We start from the raw sequence: 22,903 nt of genomic DNA on the forward strand, positions 1-22,903 counted from the left end.
CTATGTATGTTCTCATTGTCTCTATCACTCCATGAACCCTACTGACATGGGAACAAAATATTTTGAGTAGGTGCTACAACATCAGCTGGGATGATCTGCTTTGGCTTTTAAGTTATAAGCCAAGATGGCAAGTATAAACCTTATAGGAAGAATAAAACTATGGGCAGAAAAGCAAAAAGAGATCTGTTTACCAGATTTTGCTGTTAAATATTTTGCATCAATTATTTACCTGTATTTCTGCAACCATGTTCTCATCAGGCTTCAGGTGCACAGTGAAGGCTTCTCTCATCTCACTAACTCCATCAAAGAGAACTTCAATCTCCACAAAGTGCTGTGTTTCACCCTCCTTAAATTCAATTTCTAAAAATGTAATTAGATACTTTAAAATAAATCTTATGATCACAACAGTCAGGCTGTAATTCTAGGTAAGCATAATCATTCAATCATTCAAGCATAATATATCACAGTTAATACTCACTTTTTAAATGTCAAACGTTCATATGAGTTCATTTAGTTTATTCTATGTGATGCTAAAAATAATAGTGAATAGCAGGTCACACACACAAATCACTGAAAATGGAGCAACCTCATCATCATAAAAGGGATTGTGAAACTGATCTGTGACTAATTATTTAATGATTGTTGGTAACATATATCAATGACCGGAAGTTTATAGAATAGTAAATAAATAGTATTACTGGGGTTTAGTCACACAACACATTTTAATACAACACTATATACCAAAAAATAAGGTGTGAAGCCAGAGTTATAAAAAGAGGTACTATATTTTGAAAAGCATTGTCTCTGAAATGATTTCTGAGGTCATGGTGGATGAAAAATTCAATCTTAGCTCACAATATTATAAGAGCACTGTTATTCTTGAATGTATTAGCTACTAACAGTGAAGAAAAAATTGGGAAACTATTAACGTTTCTGTCTGGAATGGATGAGAGGGATACAAAAACAGCAGATGCATTTCTAGTGTCTGTATTTTTAAAAGGATGTAAAAATAACTGAAGATGGCACAGAAATGACCAACAAAAAATATGTCAGGATCAAATGAAATAAAAAACCTTACAAAAAGTGATGCGCTGATTAATATACGTAAACACCAACATAGAGAAAAAATACTAATGAGCTAAGGCTAATGAGCTCTGCACTCTAAAGAGTGAGGCAAAATAAGCAGTAGTGGATGGGAGCTGAATTACATGTGTTTAAATGGGAAAGAAGGCACCAATTTTATTATAAAGAATGATAGGGACTGACCAGTGAAACAAAATACTAAGACACATTTATGATCCTCCAGTGCTTTGAAATCCAGACTGGATGCCTTTTCTGAAGCATTTGCTTTCTCTAACCAGAGGTTATTGGGCTCAGTACAAAAGCACCTGGGGGAAACTCAGGGAATGCTTTGCTCTATGACATGTGAGATGGAGCTGTAATCCTGGATCTGTTACAGAGATCACAAAAGAGTAACATAGCAACTGGCGCATTTCCGGAAGACTGATGGTTTGGATCCCATTTTTGCCTTTACCAGAGGTGCATGCAAATTATTCTGCAGTCACCTCTTCTTAAGATAGGATAGGTTGACAGTCTGGTTTCTCATATGTGTGCATGGAGTGGAGTTACACTATCATTACAGCCATACACGAACAAATATGACAGTCCTAGCAGCTGGTGAGCTCAACCGAAAAGCTGATTTACACAACCCACCTGAAGCTCATTTCAAGTCTCATAACTAGATTAGGTAGTCTTTCTCTAGTGTTTTGCCTTTCTTCTTATTGTCTGTAGTCATTTTTTTCTTTATTGCAAAATACATTTCTAATTATTTACTGACATTTCTGTCCTACATAGATCTTACTCTTATAATCCCTTAATCTTGCTTTACCTTTTCTCTCTCAAATGTTACTTCACTATTGATTGCAATTACTGGGTTAATCAACTACTGTTTACAGGATAATGCTATGAATACAATCTCCTTTTCAAATTTCAGTTTAGAAGTTTTATGATCATACAGCAGTGCATTTCAAATGATTATAAATTTCTCATTTATTAGTATAGCCATTGCTCAAACTACAGTACTTATAAGGGCTGCTAAGACTCCACTCTTAATTACAGACAGAACATTGCGCATCCAGTTTTGGGGCATTAAGTTTGAAAAGAATGGAATCGTGTTCCTACGGCCTTTTGAATTTGAATAGAAAAATAAATTAATGGATGTGGTTGCAAAGTATTCTACTCACAAAGTTACTTCATTCTTCAAATATTACATTATAGTTATGAATAAAAAAAAATAGTAGAATATGATACTCACTGGAGTGAAAGTAGGTGCTTTTTCTTACCTTCTGATATAGGGTGGTAGTCTTCTCCAGAAGTAGCAGACCCATCCTTTGTATGAACTCTCACAACAGAAACCTTGGAATTGTCTCCCAGACGAAGCACTGGGATTTTTACCACTGCTACTTGCCTTGTGTCCTTTGGTTCACTCACGCTAAATTTGGTCTCACCAAACTTAATAATAGCTTCTGTAATTAGAGGAAAAATGTTTTTAGGGAAGTATACAAATGGACTTCCAGATGCCAGTTTGATAGTAACAAGATAATATCTTACTGTCCGCATCATCACGAATCTTTACCAGGGTCTCATTTTGTTCACCAATAGAGGCACCAAAGGAAGAGTCGCTTCTTGGAGTGCCAAGAACTAGACGTAGTTCTTCCTCTTCTTCATGGAAAGTATCATCCATAAGCACAATTGTGCAAGGCTTCTCAGTCTCACCTGCAATCATTATGAAGGTAATACCATGTAGAACTAGGGTGTTCTTTGCTGTATTACAGCCCATCTCCCCAAGTTCATGGACCCACAGGCTGCTTCTGGTTTAGTTGATCACCCACAAATCTATGTGTCTAAACTTACTGAATGTTCTAAGAGACTGGAAATAAGGGATCTGTCTTAGGCCTTCTACAAGACTAACAAAAATTTTAAGTGATATATCTGCCTCCCAATGTTATGCTTAGTGGTCTCATCATCAGGAGAATGATTCCTGCATCCCTGACAAAAGGAATGGCACAGGATACAAGAGAGATGGGGACAATTTACAAGGTTTTTCCATTGCTATGCATGTAATAATGATAAAGACTCTTCAAGATGAAGGGGATGCGAAGAAGCAGGCCTAAGCTGAGGCACAGGTATCTTCCCTTCATATGGACCTTGTGTTTTCTGCAATGAATAATTTGGTATTTGTCATAAATATTTGCATAACATCTGGACACTGACTGTGTTCATTTTTTGAAGTGTTTTTTCCCCTATAGAAAATAAATTATCCATTAAGAGAAAAAAAATCAAAAATATTTATCCTGCTCATTTTTACAGGGAAACATGCAGGAGACTGTACTGAAACTGCATCTCAAACAGGCCTGAATAGCTTATGGAAACAAAGTATGATGCCAACAGACCTCTTTGCTGGAGAAACAGTAGGGTGACACTAGAAGAAAAGAGGAAAAAGTCACCCCTAAGGGGCCTGTGTCTATTAGTCCTAAAAAGTGTGACTCTGGTTCCTGGTTGTGCAGAAGCAATGGCAAAGGCATGGAGCACATTATAGCATCAAAGGTTGAGGCCAGTTCTGAATGAAAGCAGACTGAACAACTCTTCAAAAGAGTTCATGGAAACATGGTACATGTACATGCAAATGTGAAGCTCACGATTTCTGTGATAAGGGCATACCAAGTATTACATACTGATGACAATACTTGTTCAGACCTTTGAAAAATATTGTCTGTGTGTAAACTGAAACGGCAGAAAGACTAAGCTGTCTTCTGCACAAACGGAGAGCATCAGGCAATATTCTTTCAAGGTAGTGACATCTCGTTTTATTTGTGTTTCATCTCTAATGTGACACATTAAGAACCTGATACTGGAGGACTAGTTTAGGAAAGCCTACCTGGGAAAAATAGTCACCCAGAAATGAGAGAGTAAAGAATAAAAACGAGCTATATCCTTGTTGAAAGGTCTTTTAATCATTTCAGTGCAAGTCAAATACATTTACCAGAAATCTGCCTAATGAAGGGCAGAACTTCCAATGTTTCTTTCCTCACAGCAGGTCTGTGCTATTGTTACTATGTTACTCTGAACCTGCTTGGACTACGTGGATCACAAAGACCCTTGCATTCAGGCTGGAGGCTGATCCTTTATGAAGAATTATCCCTCTGGTCCCCATTGATTATCCCTCTAGTTCAGAAGTGAAGCAAAAAGAGACAAGAAACATCATCTGCCCACATTCTACCCACTGTGTATAGAGAGAACTTTATTTTTCAGAGCAGTCTTTTTGGCACTGTTTCATGTTAAAACGCTTAAAAATAATTTAAAAAAAAAACTTAATAGACTAAAGGCTTCTAAAATAACAAGAGCTTACCAGGAAGGAATGTGATGATGGAACTGTCAGTATTAGGACGTTCTTCAAAGTCCATCATTACCTGAGCTGAACCTTGTCTTGTATAGCATCTCACAGTGGATGTGTATTGGATATCCCCACTCCTGTATATCATGGCAGAAATCTGTCCATCATTTTCATTGCCTACATATACAGGTTCTTTAAACTGCATCTTAGGCACTGGGCAGAAAAACATAATAAGTATGTATAAAATATGACTGCAAAAGTTATGACATCTGTCCATTATTTTAAATTTTATTGTGCTAAATTGCATCAGATATATAGCATAAATCTCAGCAGTCTTCCACCTCCTGCATGGAAATATACTGTAAAATAAATGTAAAGAAGTACAAATAATTAATACTCACAATCAGAGACTGAGTCATTAATGAAGATGGTGGCCTTGCTTGGTTCTCCAAGGGCAGCATTCGTGGGCATTCTTAGAACAAGCTCAAACTTCTCAGTTCCTTCTAACACCGGCTGTCCAAGGTCATCCAGAATGACCATGCGAAATGTCTGCATATTGACTCCGGGGGCAAAATCCAAATTACGACTGATGCCCACATAATCTACCCCAGCTACCAACAGAAACCAGATGGAAAAATATCAGATTTCACTGCATGTAATTAAAAATACAAATACCTATCATAAGGCAGTTAATTTTAGCAACAGGTAAATTTGTTTTTTCTTTAAATATAATTTTAAAATTTGACAAATTTTGGCAGTCATATAAAGCAAAGATATGTCTTGACCATTTAAGCTGAACTATAAAATAAAACAATTTGGTATTAGGTCAAATAACTGGTCAAATACCAGTTTCGTATTTGGTATTTTTGTTTAGTGATACAAGCTACATAACAGGCCTGATTCTTTTCTGTGTAAATCAAAATTTACTCAGGCAAAATTAGTAAAGTTTGTTGTGAGAACTGAAAGTAAGCATAAAACTTGGAGAGATAATCTGGAAATGAAGCAGAGTCTTTTGGAAAGAAAATTAATATTATTCTGCAATGAAGTTGCAAGTTTTGCAACTAATGTAAAAAGGGAAGAAGAAAAGGGAGTTAACCATAAGGAAGAACAGCTGTGTAACAAGTATGAATGGAAACCAAATGAATCAAATTCTGCCCAGACTATGCCAGGCGAGGTTTAGCACCGTCTGCTGTTAAAGAGAGTTTTATCTGTGTTTGGCTTGCTTTCTTCTTTTTTGGCTTATTTTTTAAGCAAACCAAGCCAGCTCCAAACAAACCAATGAGAAGGAAGCAAATGAAACAAGATATTGATTAGAACATGACACTGTGTCTGGGAACCAAAGCAGTAAAGGTGTCTAGGACTCCAGTTAAAGACTGAGGTTTAATGTGCATTTCAGGGGGACTAAGCAGCAGCAGAGCTGCTGAAACAAATCTCTGGGGTGAATAAAGATTCACAGAAATTTAAATGGTTTGTCTGGAATTCTGTGAATTTGACAAAAGTTGGTCAGATATAAGGTCATCATTTGATTGGCACTTGCCTAGCATCCTTGTTGGTCTGCCCCAGACCTGAGACTCTAAGGCAGGGTGTCAGGACTGGCAGCTCAGCACAGCAGTTCCACTACTGAGTCACATCAAAACTGAGAACCAGCTCCACAGCTTTTGCAAGCAGACAGCCATGTCAGAGCTTCCAGGCTGTGACCAACAGACTAGAGAGCCTGAGAGTTATGTCAGCCGTGAAGTTTGGTTCCCTGCTCCAGAGTCAGGCTAAAATCCAGGAAGTCCTCATACAATGAATCATGATTCTTACTGTATGGAAACGTGCTTTTTTCCCCACAGAAATAAAATAACTTCGAGATTCAGGATGAGATAAAGACTTCAGCTCATGTAAAAAAGCCCTGTAAGACTTCAGAAATGAAGTAATCATGTATTTGTCTCACACCTCTTAATAATTTCCTTTTTCAAGATAAAGCATACAAATGTAGACAGACATGCTACAGGCAAATGCTTAGATTCCCCACATCCCTATCGTAACAGTAAAGTTTTACACAACTTTGCCTATCTGAAAATTAGCTGAACAGATGAACTCTGTTGTCTGCTTACATTCAGTATAAGCATGTAAGGAAGATAATTGGTTTGTCTTAGTTTTAAACATCCTGGTTCATAAAAAAAATATGGTACACCAGCACTGGATTCTGCAGACAAAGGTTCTGTCAAAGCAGCACTGAACCACACAGGTAAGGTGGCTACACAGGCTATTGGACAATAATTTCTTACTGTTTACAGTAAAAGTGAGAGGAGCAGACTCTTCATATTGGCAGGTGATTATAACTCTGTGCCTGGCATATGCTGTTGAGGCAACAATCAATTGCTTTTGTGGAAAAATATTTTATATGAGTATTTGAAGGCATTTCTCTCAGTGCTGTACCTCAAAGTTGTTCCTACTTCTGTACCCCTGAGAGCAAATTCCATAAATAAGTACATAATTTGTTTAAATAATAATATGACCTGCTAAAAACAGGAGGCGTAGGAATTCCACCTCATGTAGTTGAAGATATATCAAAGTAAGATCAAATTTAATAGTGTCTGTTGTTGAAACATATTAGGAAACTAGAGTAAAACAGTAACTTACCCTCTGCAGTTACTGGTTCGGATTTGCGAGACCTCACTGTAACAGAGGAAGCTTTAGATAGATCGGTTCCTGTCCTCCAGACATGTACCTCAACATAGCCAGCACTTTCATCAACATAGTATTCATCATCTCCAAAGTAGAATGCTGGTTCTGGTGAAAGGGGAATAATGTCCATTAATGCTTCTTTATTTTATGTTCAAGGTAAAAAGAGAGTATAATATTCACATTAGACAATGGAGAGCCCTTCACTCTTTTCAGCAAGTAAAACGTAACTTTTTAAAAAAGCTTTAGAATTTTTACTACGGATTCCTGACTTAACTGAACACAAAGCTACATTTTGAGTATTTGTTTGCCTATTTTGGGGCATTAATTGTTATACCTGCATTGTGCTCTTTTCCTTGCCTCCTGCACTTTGAACTTTGTGTGTCAGTAGGTATGAGTGTGTGTGCAAAAACAAGTGTGTTATCTCATTAAACTCATTTGAGCTGAGTCCTATGCACAAGCCAGAAAATGCCTTGCATTTTTCACTTCAGTGCAAACAGACAAAGGTGAACATAGATAATGAAACCTTAAATAGAATGTTCTCACAGATTCCTGTTGTTGAAACCAGACTGGAACATGATACATAACTGAAGCTGCTTTTCAAAATGTTTTTCAGCTAACCAAAGCGGTAAAGACTTTATTGTAGTTCCCTACATCCAGCATTTAAAACAAATCAATCTTATTTCATTTCAGTGGAATGTGAGTAGTCTTTTATCTTTAATATTAAAGTCCTACAGCTTGTAAGAAAAAAATAGCAAAAAGCAAAGGAGGATAAGTGTTATCCCACATAACACACATAATTTTATCTTCATTTATCCTCCCTTTTTTCAGCTTTTCTATCCATAGCAATTTCGCAAAGTAAACAGGCTTGAACACATAGCCCAGCTATAGCCTGAGTGTATATCACTTCCCCTTTGCTATCCTTTCCCTCCCTGTTTTGGACATATAAATGTAAACACACCTATGTGACCACAGGCAGTGCCTCAGGTTTCTCATTGTACAGTAGAAATCATATCTACCTTCCTCAGTGGTTGAAATGTATTTTGAAGACCTACACAAATTCTTTTTCCTTCTCGCTACCTTTTTCTTAAGTTGCATAGTATGAATTTATTATAGTCATAATGTTACAATATCAAAAAATGTGCTGGAAAATACCATAGAGCGTATGGCCAACTAGGTTTAGGTTGACAAAGATCATAGGAATTAATTAGTGCTCTATCAGTGGCACTACGAATTCTTCCCCTTCACCAGAGTGCAAGGACAAATTCAAAGCAAATGACTGGAAAAGCTTATGGTTCTACAGAGCTATGCTTAGCATACAGAAAAGGTATAGGTTACATGAAAGAGGAGACACAAAGCTTTTTTAAAGGTGAGCTCAAGTTGGGCCCAACGTTTTCATGACACAGTCTAATTTTACTAAAATAAAACATATGCTGCAAAATCTATGACCTCTGTTACAGTGGACATATTTTGGAATAGAAGAACCTGCTTCTGACTTCAACTGAGTAAAGCCAAATATTATGAAAAAACTGTGTTACGGAGGATTTGGAGAGGCTTGTATAATAACTAGACAGACAAAGTACCTGAACTTTTCTGAAGGACTTGAGGACAATCTGACTGACCACACAGTGTATGACCATGACTTCCCCTGTGCTAGACTGCGTATTTATTTTTATAGAAAACTGAACAATGTAAAATAAGATTTGAATTAAAACTATCCAGGAGTAATATAAAGTAGTCACTGAATTATTACTCAGACTAAACTTCACCTGACTGAAAAGGCAGCAGTTCCTAAGTATTTCAGAATTTGGCATAATACAGGAATTATCGCTGAAGTTTTGGAGAACAGAATTTTTTCTTCTGGTTTCAAGATTTTTTCTGTATTCCACAACCGACAAAATAAATGATTAAAAACAAGCAAACCAGCAAAATCTCTTAATATTCCACACCAGTGAAAACAAATGCAGCTGCCTCTCTACTTACCTGCTAAAACTAAAATCCTAGGTTGCAAAAAACTGATTGAACAGAATGTATTTACTGAATGATCATGCAGATTCATATACTTGTTTGGGCATCATCAAGGTCATCACCCTTTGCAGGATGAAAGACAAACTTGGCAAATGTCTGGTTTTGGTAGATGAAAAGGTTTTCAGTCCCACTTTAAAATTTTTATTCATCATTATCTTTATTAAAATGTGTGTGTGTTTGTATGCACCAACAAACACATATATGTATTGTTCTTACATTATCTTCTTATTGGGACTGGATTGTTAGTGATTGTATTTTTATTTGGGACTGTGAAGCTCTCATCTGAAACATTTTTAACAGTCAAATAGGATACTCTTTGGACCTTCTTGCATAACTACTATTAACTTTGATGAGAGTTCTACTTACGGGGAGACTGCAGAACTGGATATTAGATCTGCAAAGAAATGTGCCCTTTCAGACATATATTGGTCTTGTAAAATTCTCAAGATGGACAAAGATTCATCCAACTTCTAGAGTTTAAAATACAGAACGCCTACCAAAACCAGTTATGAATGTGCTAACAGTTAGATAAAGGTAGCTAAAAATATTATCAAATCCAATATATGCTGTTTTAAAATAACTATTTTTAAAGGTTAGCACACTTTCCCAAGCCTGATCTTGTTCTCATAACCCTGTTCTCTTTCAGAATCTAATCTGGATTCAGCCCCATCTAATTTTAGGCACTTAAGTGAGAGGTACTCCTGTGCACAGCCTGCTTGCTCTCAGTAATCAAAAGCCAGGTATAGGCAATTCCAGAAGGTTTTCCAGCATAACAAGTATACAGAAGGAAAGGTGAAATGGATTCCCTACTGCAGTGAGTAAAATCTGAGGAGGTCTGGAAGCATTCACTTCTACTCACTGATTATACAGGGAGCTTAGATGACCTACCTTAAACTAGATGGAAGACAAAAGAAAATGCTGTTGGTTTCTTGTAGTGTTACCCTAACACCTGCTTTACTTCTGCTGGAAAAGAACCCTCAAGCACTGTTTGTTCCTGTAGTCACAGCCAAACACAGAACTGCCTAAACCCTAGGTTAGCCAGCCTTGTATTCCAGAATGAGTTTTTCACACTTTTTGACACATGTATCTTCAATAAAAGACATTCTGCATGGTTACTCATCCCAGGAAACAAATCCTTACTGATGTTTTGTAAGTTCATTTCCTGTAAGCCATGTTAGTAGCTCCCCAGGGGAAGCAACGAAGCCAAGTTACAAACAGGGAAAGCATTGTCTTTCTGAGGTCATGGCTGGAAAACACTGCTCAATGACTGTGGGCTCACTTACAGCAGATCTTTAATCTAGTAATCACTTTGGAAAGAGATCACTGTAAATTTAATGAGTCCTCTTTCAGAAATAAGAGGAAGTTTGCTGAGAGTTTTTGGTTGAGACCCACAGATTTCACTGGCATGAAGTTACAATAATCAGAGGAGAAAGGTTAGGAGCTCTAGTCACAGGTTTCTTGGCACAGAAATGAAATCTTTGTCCTGCCTTTCCACCTACCCAGTTAGGAGTGTGTATCAACTTGTGCACTAGTCAGTAATCAAACAGGAAAAAAAGCCACACTTCTCATGCTGTTAGAAATAGAAATAGAAGTCTTTGAACATGTATCAGAAAATCAACCACACAGCACACAAATATTTATTTCCATGGAGGTCTTTGTTTTTAAAATGATATCCTTACAAACTACTTTAGAGGGACAGGTTAAAAGAGTATGGCATTTGTAAGATACACAAGGTGCCACAGTTAGTTTCGTCTGGCAGTGCAAATAGTAGATAAGGCAAGATAGTCAGGACAAACATTAAAGAAGAGATTCTCCTTCCCACCCTAAAGCCCTTACAATCTAAGTCAAATGTGCTGACACTGGGATAATCCTTAATGCTAAAGTGATTTTCAACGATACACATTTTCAGTGATACATATATATACACACACATATACACAAACAAATATATATACACGCACATAAATTCTCAGGAAGGGGGAAATAACTGAAAAAAACCAGGACCTGTTACTCTCACACATTTAGACATCAGAGCTATGAGCAGCCATTACAGCTGAACACATGCTTGATGGGGTTAGACCATGCTTTTGCCTTCCTTGTTTCCATCCACAATACAAACAAGGCTATGATGTGAACATTATGAGGTGTCAGAGCTAGCATAATTCTGTTGTGGTAACACAGACGGTGCAAAACAGTGTTTTGGAAGCTTACCAGCTTTTTCTGGTACAGTCCAGACAAGCTAGTGCAACGCTGAGTCCAAAGTAATGAGCCCTGATTGTTAATACAGCTAATTAGCTAGTCATAACAACAGACAACCACGGACAGATTTCCTCTGGACTTGTTCTGGCTCATACCCAGGCAGCACACATGTACCTACACCATGCTCACTTGCATTTCAGTATCACAGCTAGTATTAAATGACTTAGTTGGAGTCAGTCCATATATAACAGAGGAGATTCCACCCTTCAGAACATGGAATAAGTAGGTGGGTTGTAGATAGATTAGTTAAGAACAAGAGTTCCATTATATTTGAGAAGATACATGCATTTATTGTTTAATAGTAGCAAAGATCAAACTCTGTAATATCTCCCATATGTGTATGTTAATAGGAACAAAAGAAAAGCTTAACAAAACTCAGTTCATTACAAAAAGTTTATATTATTTTATTATTAGATTATCAAAGAGGATTTTAGCATTTGAAACTAGGTAGCACCATTCAATGACTATTTATACATACTGGAAGCTGTGCAAGCAACTGAGCTTGCAGTCAGTACACTGAATTTAATTTGCCAAGTCATTTATTTTTGTTGAGTGCAGTAGGAGCAGGGTACAAGATTACAGTCAGAGCTCAATTCTGGAGTAGTCACCTATTGTGAAAATGCCAATAGATTTTTATTTGATGTGGTCAAAACAGATTACTTTTCAAATTCATATGTTGCAATCTTAACAGCTTTCATCTTAGCACTGTTGTCATAACTTTTGCAATCAAAAAGTAAATTCATCTTAGAATCAAAATTATTAGTTGAAGCCAAATTGCCACACACATTATCTCAAGCAAATAATGTCCACATTTCCATTTGTCTCAACAGCCCATTTCTGTCCTGTATCTTAGAATGATTTTTAAAGGTTACTGTAACACTATAATACATGAAAGCACAAACTCAAATTAACACAACCTTTACCAAATCCAGTTCTGTTTTGTAAGAAAATTTTGTAATCCACAAAGGCAACGGCATACATTTATTAGCTTGGTTCATCACAGAAGTACTTCCATTCTATGCAACTTAACCCATAATTTCAGCAGAATAACATAGTGGGAATCTAGACCAATAGCTGCTATAAACAACTATGTTATATATGATTCACTTTTAATTAACTCATGGTGTATACTACTTCAGTACAGACCTTTACATTTTAAATCACCTTTTTATGTTAAAGTGCATCCATGCTTCCTTTCTTCTACACACAGTACCATCACAAGCCTGCCTTAGTGCTCTAACAGGCCTGGAACCCACATCTAACCATCCTGACACATGAATAGCTTAAAATCAAATGTGAGCAAAGTAGCACAGTAGAGGAAGCAGACTAGAGCCTGAGCTGCAAGACTGAGAGCTGCAGTAAGATGGCCGTACTCGCACCCACCCTTTGGTTGTCTACTCCTCCCTTTTTTTGGCAGTCTCATCCTTGCTGCAAGGACAGCCTGCAGCCTACTTCACAGCCTGAAGAATTGAGCTAATTTTGATCTTCCTTAATGTCAGTATGCAGTTCATAATGGTTTGGTAATAATTTGGTGGACTAGAGAGTCATGCCTGAAGCAGGGACAGGAAAGACAGCTGAGAGTATGAACTAGTAGTGCCCATGGCTCAACTCCTGTTTTCAGAGGTGTGCTTTAATCTGAGGATGGAACTTGAAGCAGTTATTTATGTATAAGATGGTAACGGAGAGTCTTAAACTGTTACTCAGCCATGACTGGCATTTCGGGAGAAAGGCTAGTACTTGAGGTTGACTGTTTTAAGTGACTGTCCAAGCTGGGAGCCCTCACATGTTTTACTAGTAATGTATGCATGCCCAGGACTATTCTCTGACGCTGAGGCCAATAGATGTGGAACAGCCCACATCCACTGAATGCTCTTACCCTCCACAGCAGAGCGGCTGCAGCCGAACTGTTAACTGAGAACGGTTCATTGCCTGCTAACCCCAGAAATGAGACTGGGAATTTCTGGGGAGCTTTTTCCCTGGTTAGCATGGGCAAAAAAACATCACGGACATTCTAACAATTTAGCAGTACACGTGATCTAGGTCTAGTATTGGAAAACACTCCCTAGCACCATGCAATAATTTGCTAGCAAAGATGTAGCTGAGTGACAGCTGAGACATACGTCAGGAAAATGTTCCTTTCTGTCCCTCTTCTGCAAGTTAACAGAAATGCCTACAGGTATTTTAGAGATGTAGTGGTTTTGCTGGAATTGATGAAGTAAAGCCACACTGCTCATATATTATAATTCTCTAAGAAATGGAGTCCTTACTTTCTCCGTGTAAGCAATTAATTTACCTTTGTTGGTTTGCTGAGAAACACTGTTACCTTTTCAAAACTCCAAACTAACATGTATGTGAAAATTTTTAACCATATAAGTAGTATTGCTATTATCATTGCATGTACCATCAGGATAAATCCTATGGACTTTGATATCACTGGAACTACCACAGACATCAGAGGAGCTTTTCCTGTGTTCAGATTTTGAGGAGAGGGCCACAAGATTTTTCCCACTACTACAGCAAGCTGCATTCACTTGCCCAAACTGTTCCATAATCCAGAGAATTACTTCATTTACCAATAGAAATAAAAAGATAAAGACTAATAGTTGAAGAAACAAGCACTTTGGAATTTGGAGACACACCCAAATGTGATGGAATTGCCTGCAGCAACTATCTAGTTCACATAGCATTTTCCTACTGGCTAGATCTCCCACAGTACATGAAACCACTTCAGAATCTTCTAAATATTCTACTTTTAAAAAGAATGAGATTGTTTTTATAGAAGTGGCCCAGGAAATGGCATCGGCAGCAAATTCTCGACAAACTGATGAAACAGAGGCAAGCAGATAAATGAGATGGCTTGGCAATAGTATTTAAATATACCACACACAAGGTACCTCACAAGTAGGCCAAGTGTTAAGGAGCTCACAGTCTGTGATTCATACATGAGATAACTAATGAGAACTCCTACAAACAGAGGGTAGGAGAAACTGAGCACTATTTTATAAATAAGGTTCCACAGAGATATAGTATGTAGCCATTTCCTATTAAAATGTTTTTCTTCTTTTATTTTAATTCAGTAATCAGTTTACTAATCAAATCAAGAAACATAACTACAAAATCACAATGGCTTATTCTGTGAATGCCTTCTTTATAATATCTTGCAACAACATCCATCTAAATCGTGATTATGATCTCTACTATTTTAAAGCCCAAGGTCATAGTGATGAACAATTACGTTTTCTCCCCTGCTGAGATTTTCACTGAATAGCAAGCAGTAATAGTAAGGCTCTTGAGTGATATACCTGTGTTTTATTGCTTGGTAATGAGAGTTGATGGGGAGGCAATCATGGGGATTTGATGGAAAAGACAGAATTCTCTGACTTTTATAAAAATGAATATATGCTAAAAATGGGTAAGATTCCTATACACTGAAAGTCATTATATATTGAGAAAAAGGATATATTAATATTCTACCAACCAAAATAAAGCCTAAACTGTGCATTTTCTGAGACTACTTTTTAACCAAATGAATTACAAATCTGAATCTTATCCAAGTTCTTATATCTTTTTAGAATATCTAAAACAATCATTTTTCTCTTAAAAGTAGCAAATGTGCTTGGTTTCATTGAAGAATAGAGGAAGAGAAAGAGGAAGGGTCCATTCCTGGTGATAATTATTAAATCTGTTCTTCTGCTTATATGGATAGAGAGCCTTTTCTGGATTGGAGACATCTTGACCACATTATAAGACAGTATGATAAAGTCACTATGCCAATTCTGTCTTTAGCTTTTTGCACATTTAATATTCAGTCACAATCCTAATTATATTGAGCTTGCTTAAGTGGCAGAAAAAAAATCTTGTAGGCTTTTCCCTCCAGATACAGTGAGAGTACAGTTGCCCTACTGACTGTCTGGGAAGAAAAATACATAAGAGATCTTCCACACTCCTTTCATAGGAGCTAACCTTGAGATGGGATTCAGCAGAGAAGACAGAACAGAAAAGAAAATGGAACAATACCCTGACTTATCAGACAGCAAAGCAGAGCTGGAAAGAGAGAAAATGCACTCTGCTGTATTTTAAAACTTCTTGAATTCTCTCCCTTAGACTTCTGAACCCTCTTCTGGTGGTAGGGAGGAGAGAGTAGCTACCTGTCAGACAGTAATATGAGATAATAACTGAGTTAATTCTTTCAGGATTTATGCATTCTAAAAGAGAACTGATCTCATTAAAGCCCCAATGAGGTGCGCTAGTTACTTTGTTATTCCAAGTATGCTTTGGGTCTTCAAAGAGTGATCAGCAAAATAGCAAAATCTCAATATAAGGAGCTTCAGGGGAAGCAAAATGATTTGAAAAAAACTGAAGAAAACTGAATGCACCAATATATACTACAGAACTAGATTACCCAAACCTTAAATACAGCAAAGACAACCTGAAAGAACTGACTAGGTCACTAGACCCACTCCCAACAAACTGAAGCAAGCAAGAACAAGTTAGAGCTGTTTGCTAGGAATTCATTACATTTTCAAATGCTCTATAATAAACACAAAAACTGTAGTACAAAGATCAAAGCCACAAAAAATATAACATGCTCCAGTAAGACAGGAGAGCTCAAGAACCTCCTTAATTTTCAATGTCCTTGCAATAGGTTTCCAATGTTCTCTTCAGTGAACTATCATAACACAATGATCAATTAGCCTCTGGCAAATAACATCAGTACATGTAAGAACACCATCTCACTTAAATCACTCTAGGTTTAACAGGAAGTACTAATTTTCTGTAGTTCATGTAATTCCTTATCTTCTGCTTATTAACCACTTTGATGTGCTTTGAGTAGAAAACTCAAAAGCGGTTCTCCATATTTAAATACTCTCCTAAAAAGAACTACTATAATGCATATAAAACTGTTATAATACATGTATAAGCTAATCATTTAAGAATCTGCAATAGCTGAGGCTTACACACATGCTGCTCCAGCAGCTGATCCTCTATCCTAAAGGAGTTGTATGAAATAGATGTAATAAAGCACTCTAGAGGTCACACTCTCTCCTCCTTACCTATCAAGGGAGACTAGATTATAAGGTTAGACTACATGCCTAACTGTTAAGTAGCTAAAGGGCAAATTAGATTAATCTAACACCTGTAGTTTATATGCATATAGTGTGTGAGTGTGTACATGCATACACACTCATATATAACTGTCAGTAACAGACGATACTAGAAAACCAAATCATAAATGCATCTGGTTGCCTCTACAGAATGTCCGACTATAAGATCTGACATTAATTTATCTCTGTGACAGACAGCAAACAGGGACTTACCAAAATTTTTAAGGCTATCATTATAAACAGAACATTTTTTACTGTGTTGAACTGGTGATAACAAGAAACTGTATGTAAAGAAAACTAGGAGTATAATGTGTCATAAATAGGTCATCATCCACTTAATTTCCCTGATTAGTTACAAATCAGGGAAAGGGGAGGGGTCACATAGAGATTTTCCCTTAAAAGAGGACAAAGAAAAAGTTAAAAGCTGTACAGAAGTATAACTGCTCAAAACACCAGAATCATAGCCACTTGTAAAAATGGAAAAGGGAGAAAGACAATGGCTGTACAAAGGATGAAAGAATGACTAGTCTGTTGTTTTGATTCTCCCCAGAGAAGAGTGAAGGATACTTGGCCAAATCTTGATTCTAGTCTCTAATATAACGCTTTGCCTATAGTGTTTGGGTTATTATTAAAATTGGATAAACAGACTAGCAGATACTAATGCAGCTGTCAAGATCAACCAATCACCCATACAACTTAAAGTTGTGCCACACCTATCCTCAAAAAGAAAAGGACGCATTGGATCGCTTTTCTCAGAGGCCAGTGGAATTAAGGAGATACGAGATAGCTTTGTGAGATAAGCATGTCCTTCTCATGAATATTTAATTATCATCAGCTGAAAATTGGCTCAGTACACACACTGAAAGTTAGTTAATTCTGTTTGCCTACTGGAAGGCTTAATGCAAAGCATATATTTACAATCTGGCATTGCAGTGCTGATTTTCTGCATCTTTTCAGGCTATTGATAGAAAATGTCAATATGGAATCCCTTTACTACTCGAAGCAAGTTGGACAAATACTAGTGGCTACTGATTTTCGCAACATGGCCTAAGGATTTCCAAACTTCATTTATCTACAGGGTGAATGATAGGAAGTGTTTTGAAGAAATCCTCAAGAAGACTCAAGAATTCACCTGTTCCATTTGACCTCTAACACTGGTTTTCTGAGTTACCATCACCAGGTCATATGACCACGCAGTTTAATTATTTGTATAATGTTCCCATATAGTGCCATTGTCTATCAGATGGGTGATATGAGTGATGCATTCTGTTAAGGAAGTACAAAGAATAAGGTAAACAAACCTCCAACATAAATCTGAGTCCTTTGCCTTCCCAGCTTTGATGTTAAAATTCCAAAAGGGGGGAGGAGGTGCAGGAGAAGTCTGAATGGCTGCTTGCCTATCTAATATGAATGAAGTGGAACAAATGTATTTAATGTACTTCCTGCTGTGAACAGCATGAGGCTTCAACAATTCCTCTAAGGCAAAAAGAGTATTTGCCGCCCTGCAGTAAGGCTCTGTGCTCTCATGGCAACACTAGATACAGTAGCACGGAATTAAAATCACTTGGGAAGATAGTGACTCACAAAAAAAACTTGATGCAAACAAAATAAATGCAAACATTCACCTCTCAGCTGCGAACTTCCAATCTTGTATTCATCACACCTCTTCTCTTCTGGTTTCCAAATGTGATTACAAACCAAGAGTTTTAAATTTGCAATAAATACACACAACAAAACAGAACAAGCAAGCAAGAGTGCAAATCAGTAACCCAGCAATCAAAGCATTTGACTGGGAAAATGCAGAGCTTTCATTTGCAGGCCTCCCTGCAGGAACTACTTAGGCATTTTGTATCAGACTTGTTCCACACAATGCCTCAATACTATTAGGTGTTGGAACCAAATTACAGGCTCCAAAATGAATACTAACAAAAGAGTTTAGTTTCATTTTTTCTCCAGTTACGTCAAATGCCTTCAGAGTCACACCTTCAGCAAGAAAAACAGTGTGCTTCCAGGCTGATCTTGCTTAGCCAAGTGCCTGGGGATTAAGGCATTACCACAGAAGATTGCAGTTTGAGGGTTTTCAGGGTCTGAGACTAAATCCCAGGATTCCTCACTCCAGTGTGAATGAAAAGTGCACAGCATCCTGATCTTCCTTTTCCTGGATGCATAATATTAATCTACTATACAAATCGCCTCCTCCATATGAACTTTTTGCTGAACTCTGTACTCTCCATGTGGGATAGGCACGTCTTGAGCTGATCAACTGACCTGAAATTGTTTGTGGGTTTTCTATTCATCCCCTAAATCCTTGAGAGGCATGCAGACAAGGAGCTCAGTCCATTAATTCTGGGTAGATGCATTAGCACAACTCACATTTGTATGGACAATGATTAGACTTGTTTGTTTTTGGACGTTATCTTGAGCCTCTAAGTACCTTCTGAAACACTCTTTCAGTATTTATTTCTTTAGATTTTCTCCTTAAACCACTAACTTGTGTCTTACTATTTCACTATTAAACCCTGTATGTTCTAAAACCTAAAATTACTTTAATATACCCACTATCAAATCTCTTACTGAATAGTTACACTTGAATTTCTCCCTTAGGAAACCACTAAACAGATTGAATATATTGCTGGCTCACAGATTTTAAAATTACCTTTCTCAATTTCTAAATATACCTGGGCATGTTCTACATACTATGATACTTTTTTCAGACCTTGATTTCGCAGCACAGCACAGCTGTAGAAGTCCTAATTAAAGTATTCGGTTCCCAGGAATTTCTTTAATATACTTTGGTTCCACTAGCAAGTTGAATGCATCTCTTATTTTCTGTTTATTGTCATGATTGTATAGCAACTCAGCTATATTAGTTAGACCCCAGGGGGCTTTGCTAGAAATAAAAGAAGAAGAAAGGACTTTGATGATAGGTATTGAAAGTGAATGTTTCCTAATTAACTTGCATCCAATGCCAGTGGAGCTAATGTAGTGTTGCTAGTGCTGACTTGACTTCCATAGGAAAGACCTGACGTAGTACTATTAAACTCTGACCTTTGCTGTTTGTATCTTCTGACCTGAAGAAGTTGAAGCATGATGTTAACTCAGTCACAGTGTTAGGATAAATCAGAACTTAATGACATATTTGTCCAAAGAAACTTTGCTAAGTAGAAAATGAATTTAAACAAACAATAAGAATAATAGAGCAGCAGATGGGAAATAAAGAGACTAAAGGGGACTACAGAATTTAGTAAGATAACATTATTGTAGCTCCTAGACTGTTATTACATATGTGCCATAATTTTTATCCACCTTTATGTTAAGCATTTTATAAACACTGTTAATAAAAGCTACTTAAAAAGCTTTTTTCACATAGCAATTAATTACAATTAATTTGTGCACTGCAAACAATAATAACCAATGCTGCTTAATGTTAATATATTATAATATTAATATAATAAAATATAGTATTTATGTTAATATAAAAGTATATAAAATTGATATACCATTATCATATTAATATAATAAAATTTATGCACAGTTTCAGTCATGACTGCTGGGCTGTTAAACTGCTCACGTATTACATAAATGTGTGTGCTTATACAGACTGAAATAAGTGTATATATATGTGTGAATACATAAATATATAAGGTATAATTTATATACTATATATTCTATATATTCTGTATACTACTTTATACAGTACTTACATACAGCACAACAGATCTCTGATGAAACAAAAGGCATATACACCTTTCCATTACAATGCACTGTTTTTTTAAAAACTAAAAAAAAGAAGCTGTGATAGAAAACTTTACTGATAACTGAATTGTCAGTAAGCTTTTGAAAACTCTGGAATTTTCTGTAGGAGTAGTTTCATTGACACAGTGAGGAAAAAAGGAACACTTTTCCATATCACATTTTTACTGAATCCCCCAAGATTATCCATATTTGTTAAATAATTCATGTTTAAAAGTTTGCATCAATGAGGAAAGTAAGTTCATGACTGTAGTAAATATTAGACTGAAGTTCTGAAAACTGAAAGATTGTATACAAACCAAATTACTTGTCATGTTTTCTATTAGCAATGTTAAAATAAAAGAGATTTCTTGTTAATTTCCCTTATAACCTGTGGGAGTTTCATAAACTGTACTATGTTGTGATTGATTAACTGTTATCATTTCTGTTTCAAAGTCACTCTAGGTTACTGTTAAAATGAGTGTAGAAACCTAGGAGTGATAACATCTTCTTCTAGATGCTAAAAGCAGTATCTAAAAATGTTCCACCAGAGGCAGTGAGCTCCCCACTTGGATGGGGGATGCCCTGATCGCAACTCTTTTCTATTTTTCATAACCTCTTGGAGAAACATCCCCCCCCCTGAAACTTTCAGTATCTATTTTAAGATGTGAGACATCTTCAAATCTGTGTAATCAGCCTATTCATGGACATATTTTATATGTCCATGTTTTAAAGTCTTCCTCCCAATATTTTATGCTCTGATCTACAAATTGTGAAGTTTATGAATTCAACAATATTATTCAAAAATCAAGTTATTGTATGAAAGCTGCTGAAATAACCCACAATTTTCTATGACAACAAAGTCAGATAAACATGGCATTTCTATTTCAGCCTGAACTTGATACATGTCCTTTTACTTTACAAGGAGTGTTATTTCAAACTGCTGTATCTCATTAGTGCTATATCTGCTTACTCAAATGTTCCACAGAGAAAACAAAATCACCTCTGTCACAGGATTACCCATCAGCAATTTCAAGCAGACCAAGTATTTATGAGGTAATTAGATGGGTGTCAACTTCCTGCCTTTAAGAGCCACCTTTTATATAATAACAGTTTATCTCGGCATCAGACTTCCAAACAGTACTATACTATGTAATTCCCCATGTCAGTCTTCGGGAAATATGACAGTTTCACAGTCAATAGTTTATAGCCTCATGGAGAGGAATAAAATAGCTCATCCGTATTCCTTTCCCAGAATTTACAGTTGAGAGGTCAGCCTCCAAGTTCCATCAGCTCCATGCATAAACGAAGGCAACTGCACGAGGAAACCTTTTTGCTACCACTCCTAGAAACAGATTTGCCCCATCAGTGCTAGAGACAATGAAGGAGAGCCCTGAGGCTGTAATAGTATTTATATATACTTTCCCAAAGCAATTGGTGATACAGCATGTGCTGGTCCTACTCTTCCTCAGTTACAGACCTCTAATTCACCACCAGAAATATTTCTTTCAAAGCAATACATTAAAACCATTGACTACTAGAGCAAAGGAGCAAATTCTGTTAACACTTCCTTACTGATGTGGATTTCTAAAGCAACACTCCTATCTTTTGATTATTTGCTTTATTAGAAAGACACAGAAAGCATACCTGGACACTTCTAGGCAGAACATAAATGCAACATCAAATCAGAAGGAATATAGTCTCCTCTTAGCAGCTGCTACATGGTTTCTGGTTCATCACTTGCTCTTATCTGGCCCTTTGGAGCATAATGATCAATGGGCCAGAACACTTTGTGGATGCAACCTCAAAATCATACATGTAAGGGTTCCCATGCAGTGTGACATTTTGGATTATATGTGTTACCATGGTAGAATGGAAAGGTACATCCCCTAACTCCCAATTTGCTGATGTAATTTTTTCAAGGCTTAAACTATCTATACTAAAAACACATAGTTTTCTAATAATATTTTCAAATCTCTTGATTTTTACCACCAGGAGAAAGTACAGAAACCAACTTCTACATGACAGTTTCAGTGTGCTTATACTTCTAGCTTCTGCCCTGCACTGGGAATATCACCTTGTCACATTATGCCTTACCATCATCCTTGTCAGGTACAATGGTAATCCGAGTTCCTGGGAATTCTGCACCAATTCTTCCACCCATTGGCATGCTTAGCAAAACATCAAAGGTTTCAGCCTCTTCATACAAGGAATCATCTATGATGACTATCCGACATATTTTTTCTCGTTCATCTTTGTCAAAACGTAGAATGCTGTTATGATCCTCAGCTCTGGATATATAGTCAGAGTAAGAGAGTACAGAGGTTGGGGCAGTGCCTGATGCAGTTCCTGTGGCATAAAAGGTAGACAGTCACCACAGATACAGCAATTATAATGATCCCCTCACAGAGGCTGAATTTTATTTCCATTATCTTTTAAATCTCTGTTTACATTTATATGATAAGATGGGCTGAGATCTCTGACCAGGCTACCTTTCTAAGCTTTCTGGCAAACTACTTCTACTGCATAACATGTCCGTAGCAGACATCTGACTCCTCAAATTCATCTGCAGCATTTCAGCTGGAAGGAGTTTTGTAGTTTATCACAGGAGACATAAACTGACAAAGGACACGCTGTATCAAGGCCTACAAATGAACTTTAGCATATTTTATCAGTGGAGGTTGTTAGTGGACAAGAAATTAATTATATCTAGATA

At 36.8% G+C, this 22,903-nt stretch overlaps 1 protein-coding gene across 1 annotated transcript in view; it reads right to left on the reverse strand.

The window, feature by feature from the left end:
- FREM2 (FRAS1 related extracellular matrix 2) overlaps window positions 1-22,903 on the reverse strand; it is a 138,430-nt gene that overhangs the window by 34,795 nt on the left and 80,732 nt on the right. Inside the window, exons 6-12 of the mRNA XM_026108420.2 lie at window positions 22,285-22,536; window positions 7,022-7,171; window positions 4,795-5,004; window positions 4,409-4,606; window positions 2,611-2,775; window positions 2,343-2,525; window positions 230-360 (exon numbers count right to left, since the gene is read on the reverse strand). Coding sequence (XP_025964205.2) covers window positions 230-360; window positions 2,343-2,525; window positions 2,611-2,775; window positions 4,409-4,606; window positions 4,795-5,004; window positions 7,022-7,171; window positions 22,285-22,536 — 1,289 coding nt within the window. The remainder of the gene's footprint in view (window positions 1-229; window positions 361-2,342; window positions 2,526-2,610; window positions 2,776-4,408; window positions 4,607-4,794; window positions 5,005-7,021; window positions 7,172-22,284; window positions 22,537-22,903) is intronic.

Source organism: Dromaius novaehollandiae, chromosome 1 (genome assembly GCF_036370855.1).
Source record: "Dromaius novaehollandiae isolate bDroNov1 chromosome 1, bDroNov1.hap1, whole genome shotgun sequence".
NCBI classification, from domain to species: domain Eukaryota; kingdom Metazoa; phylum Chordata; class Aves; order Casuariiformes; family Dromaiidae; genus Dromaius; species Dromaius novaehollandiae.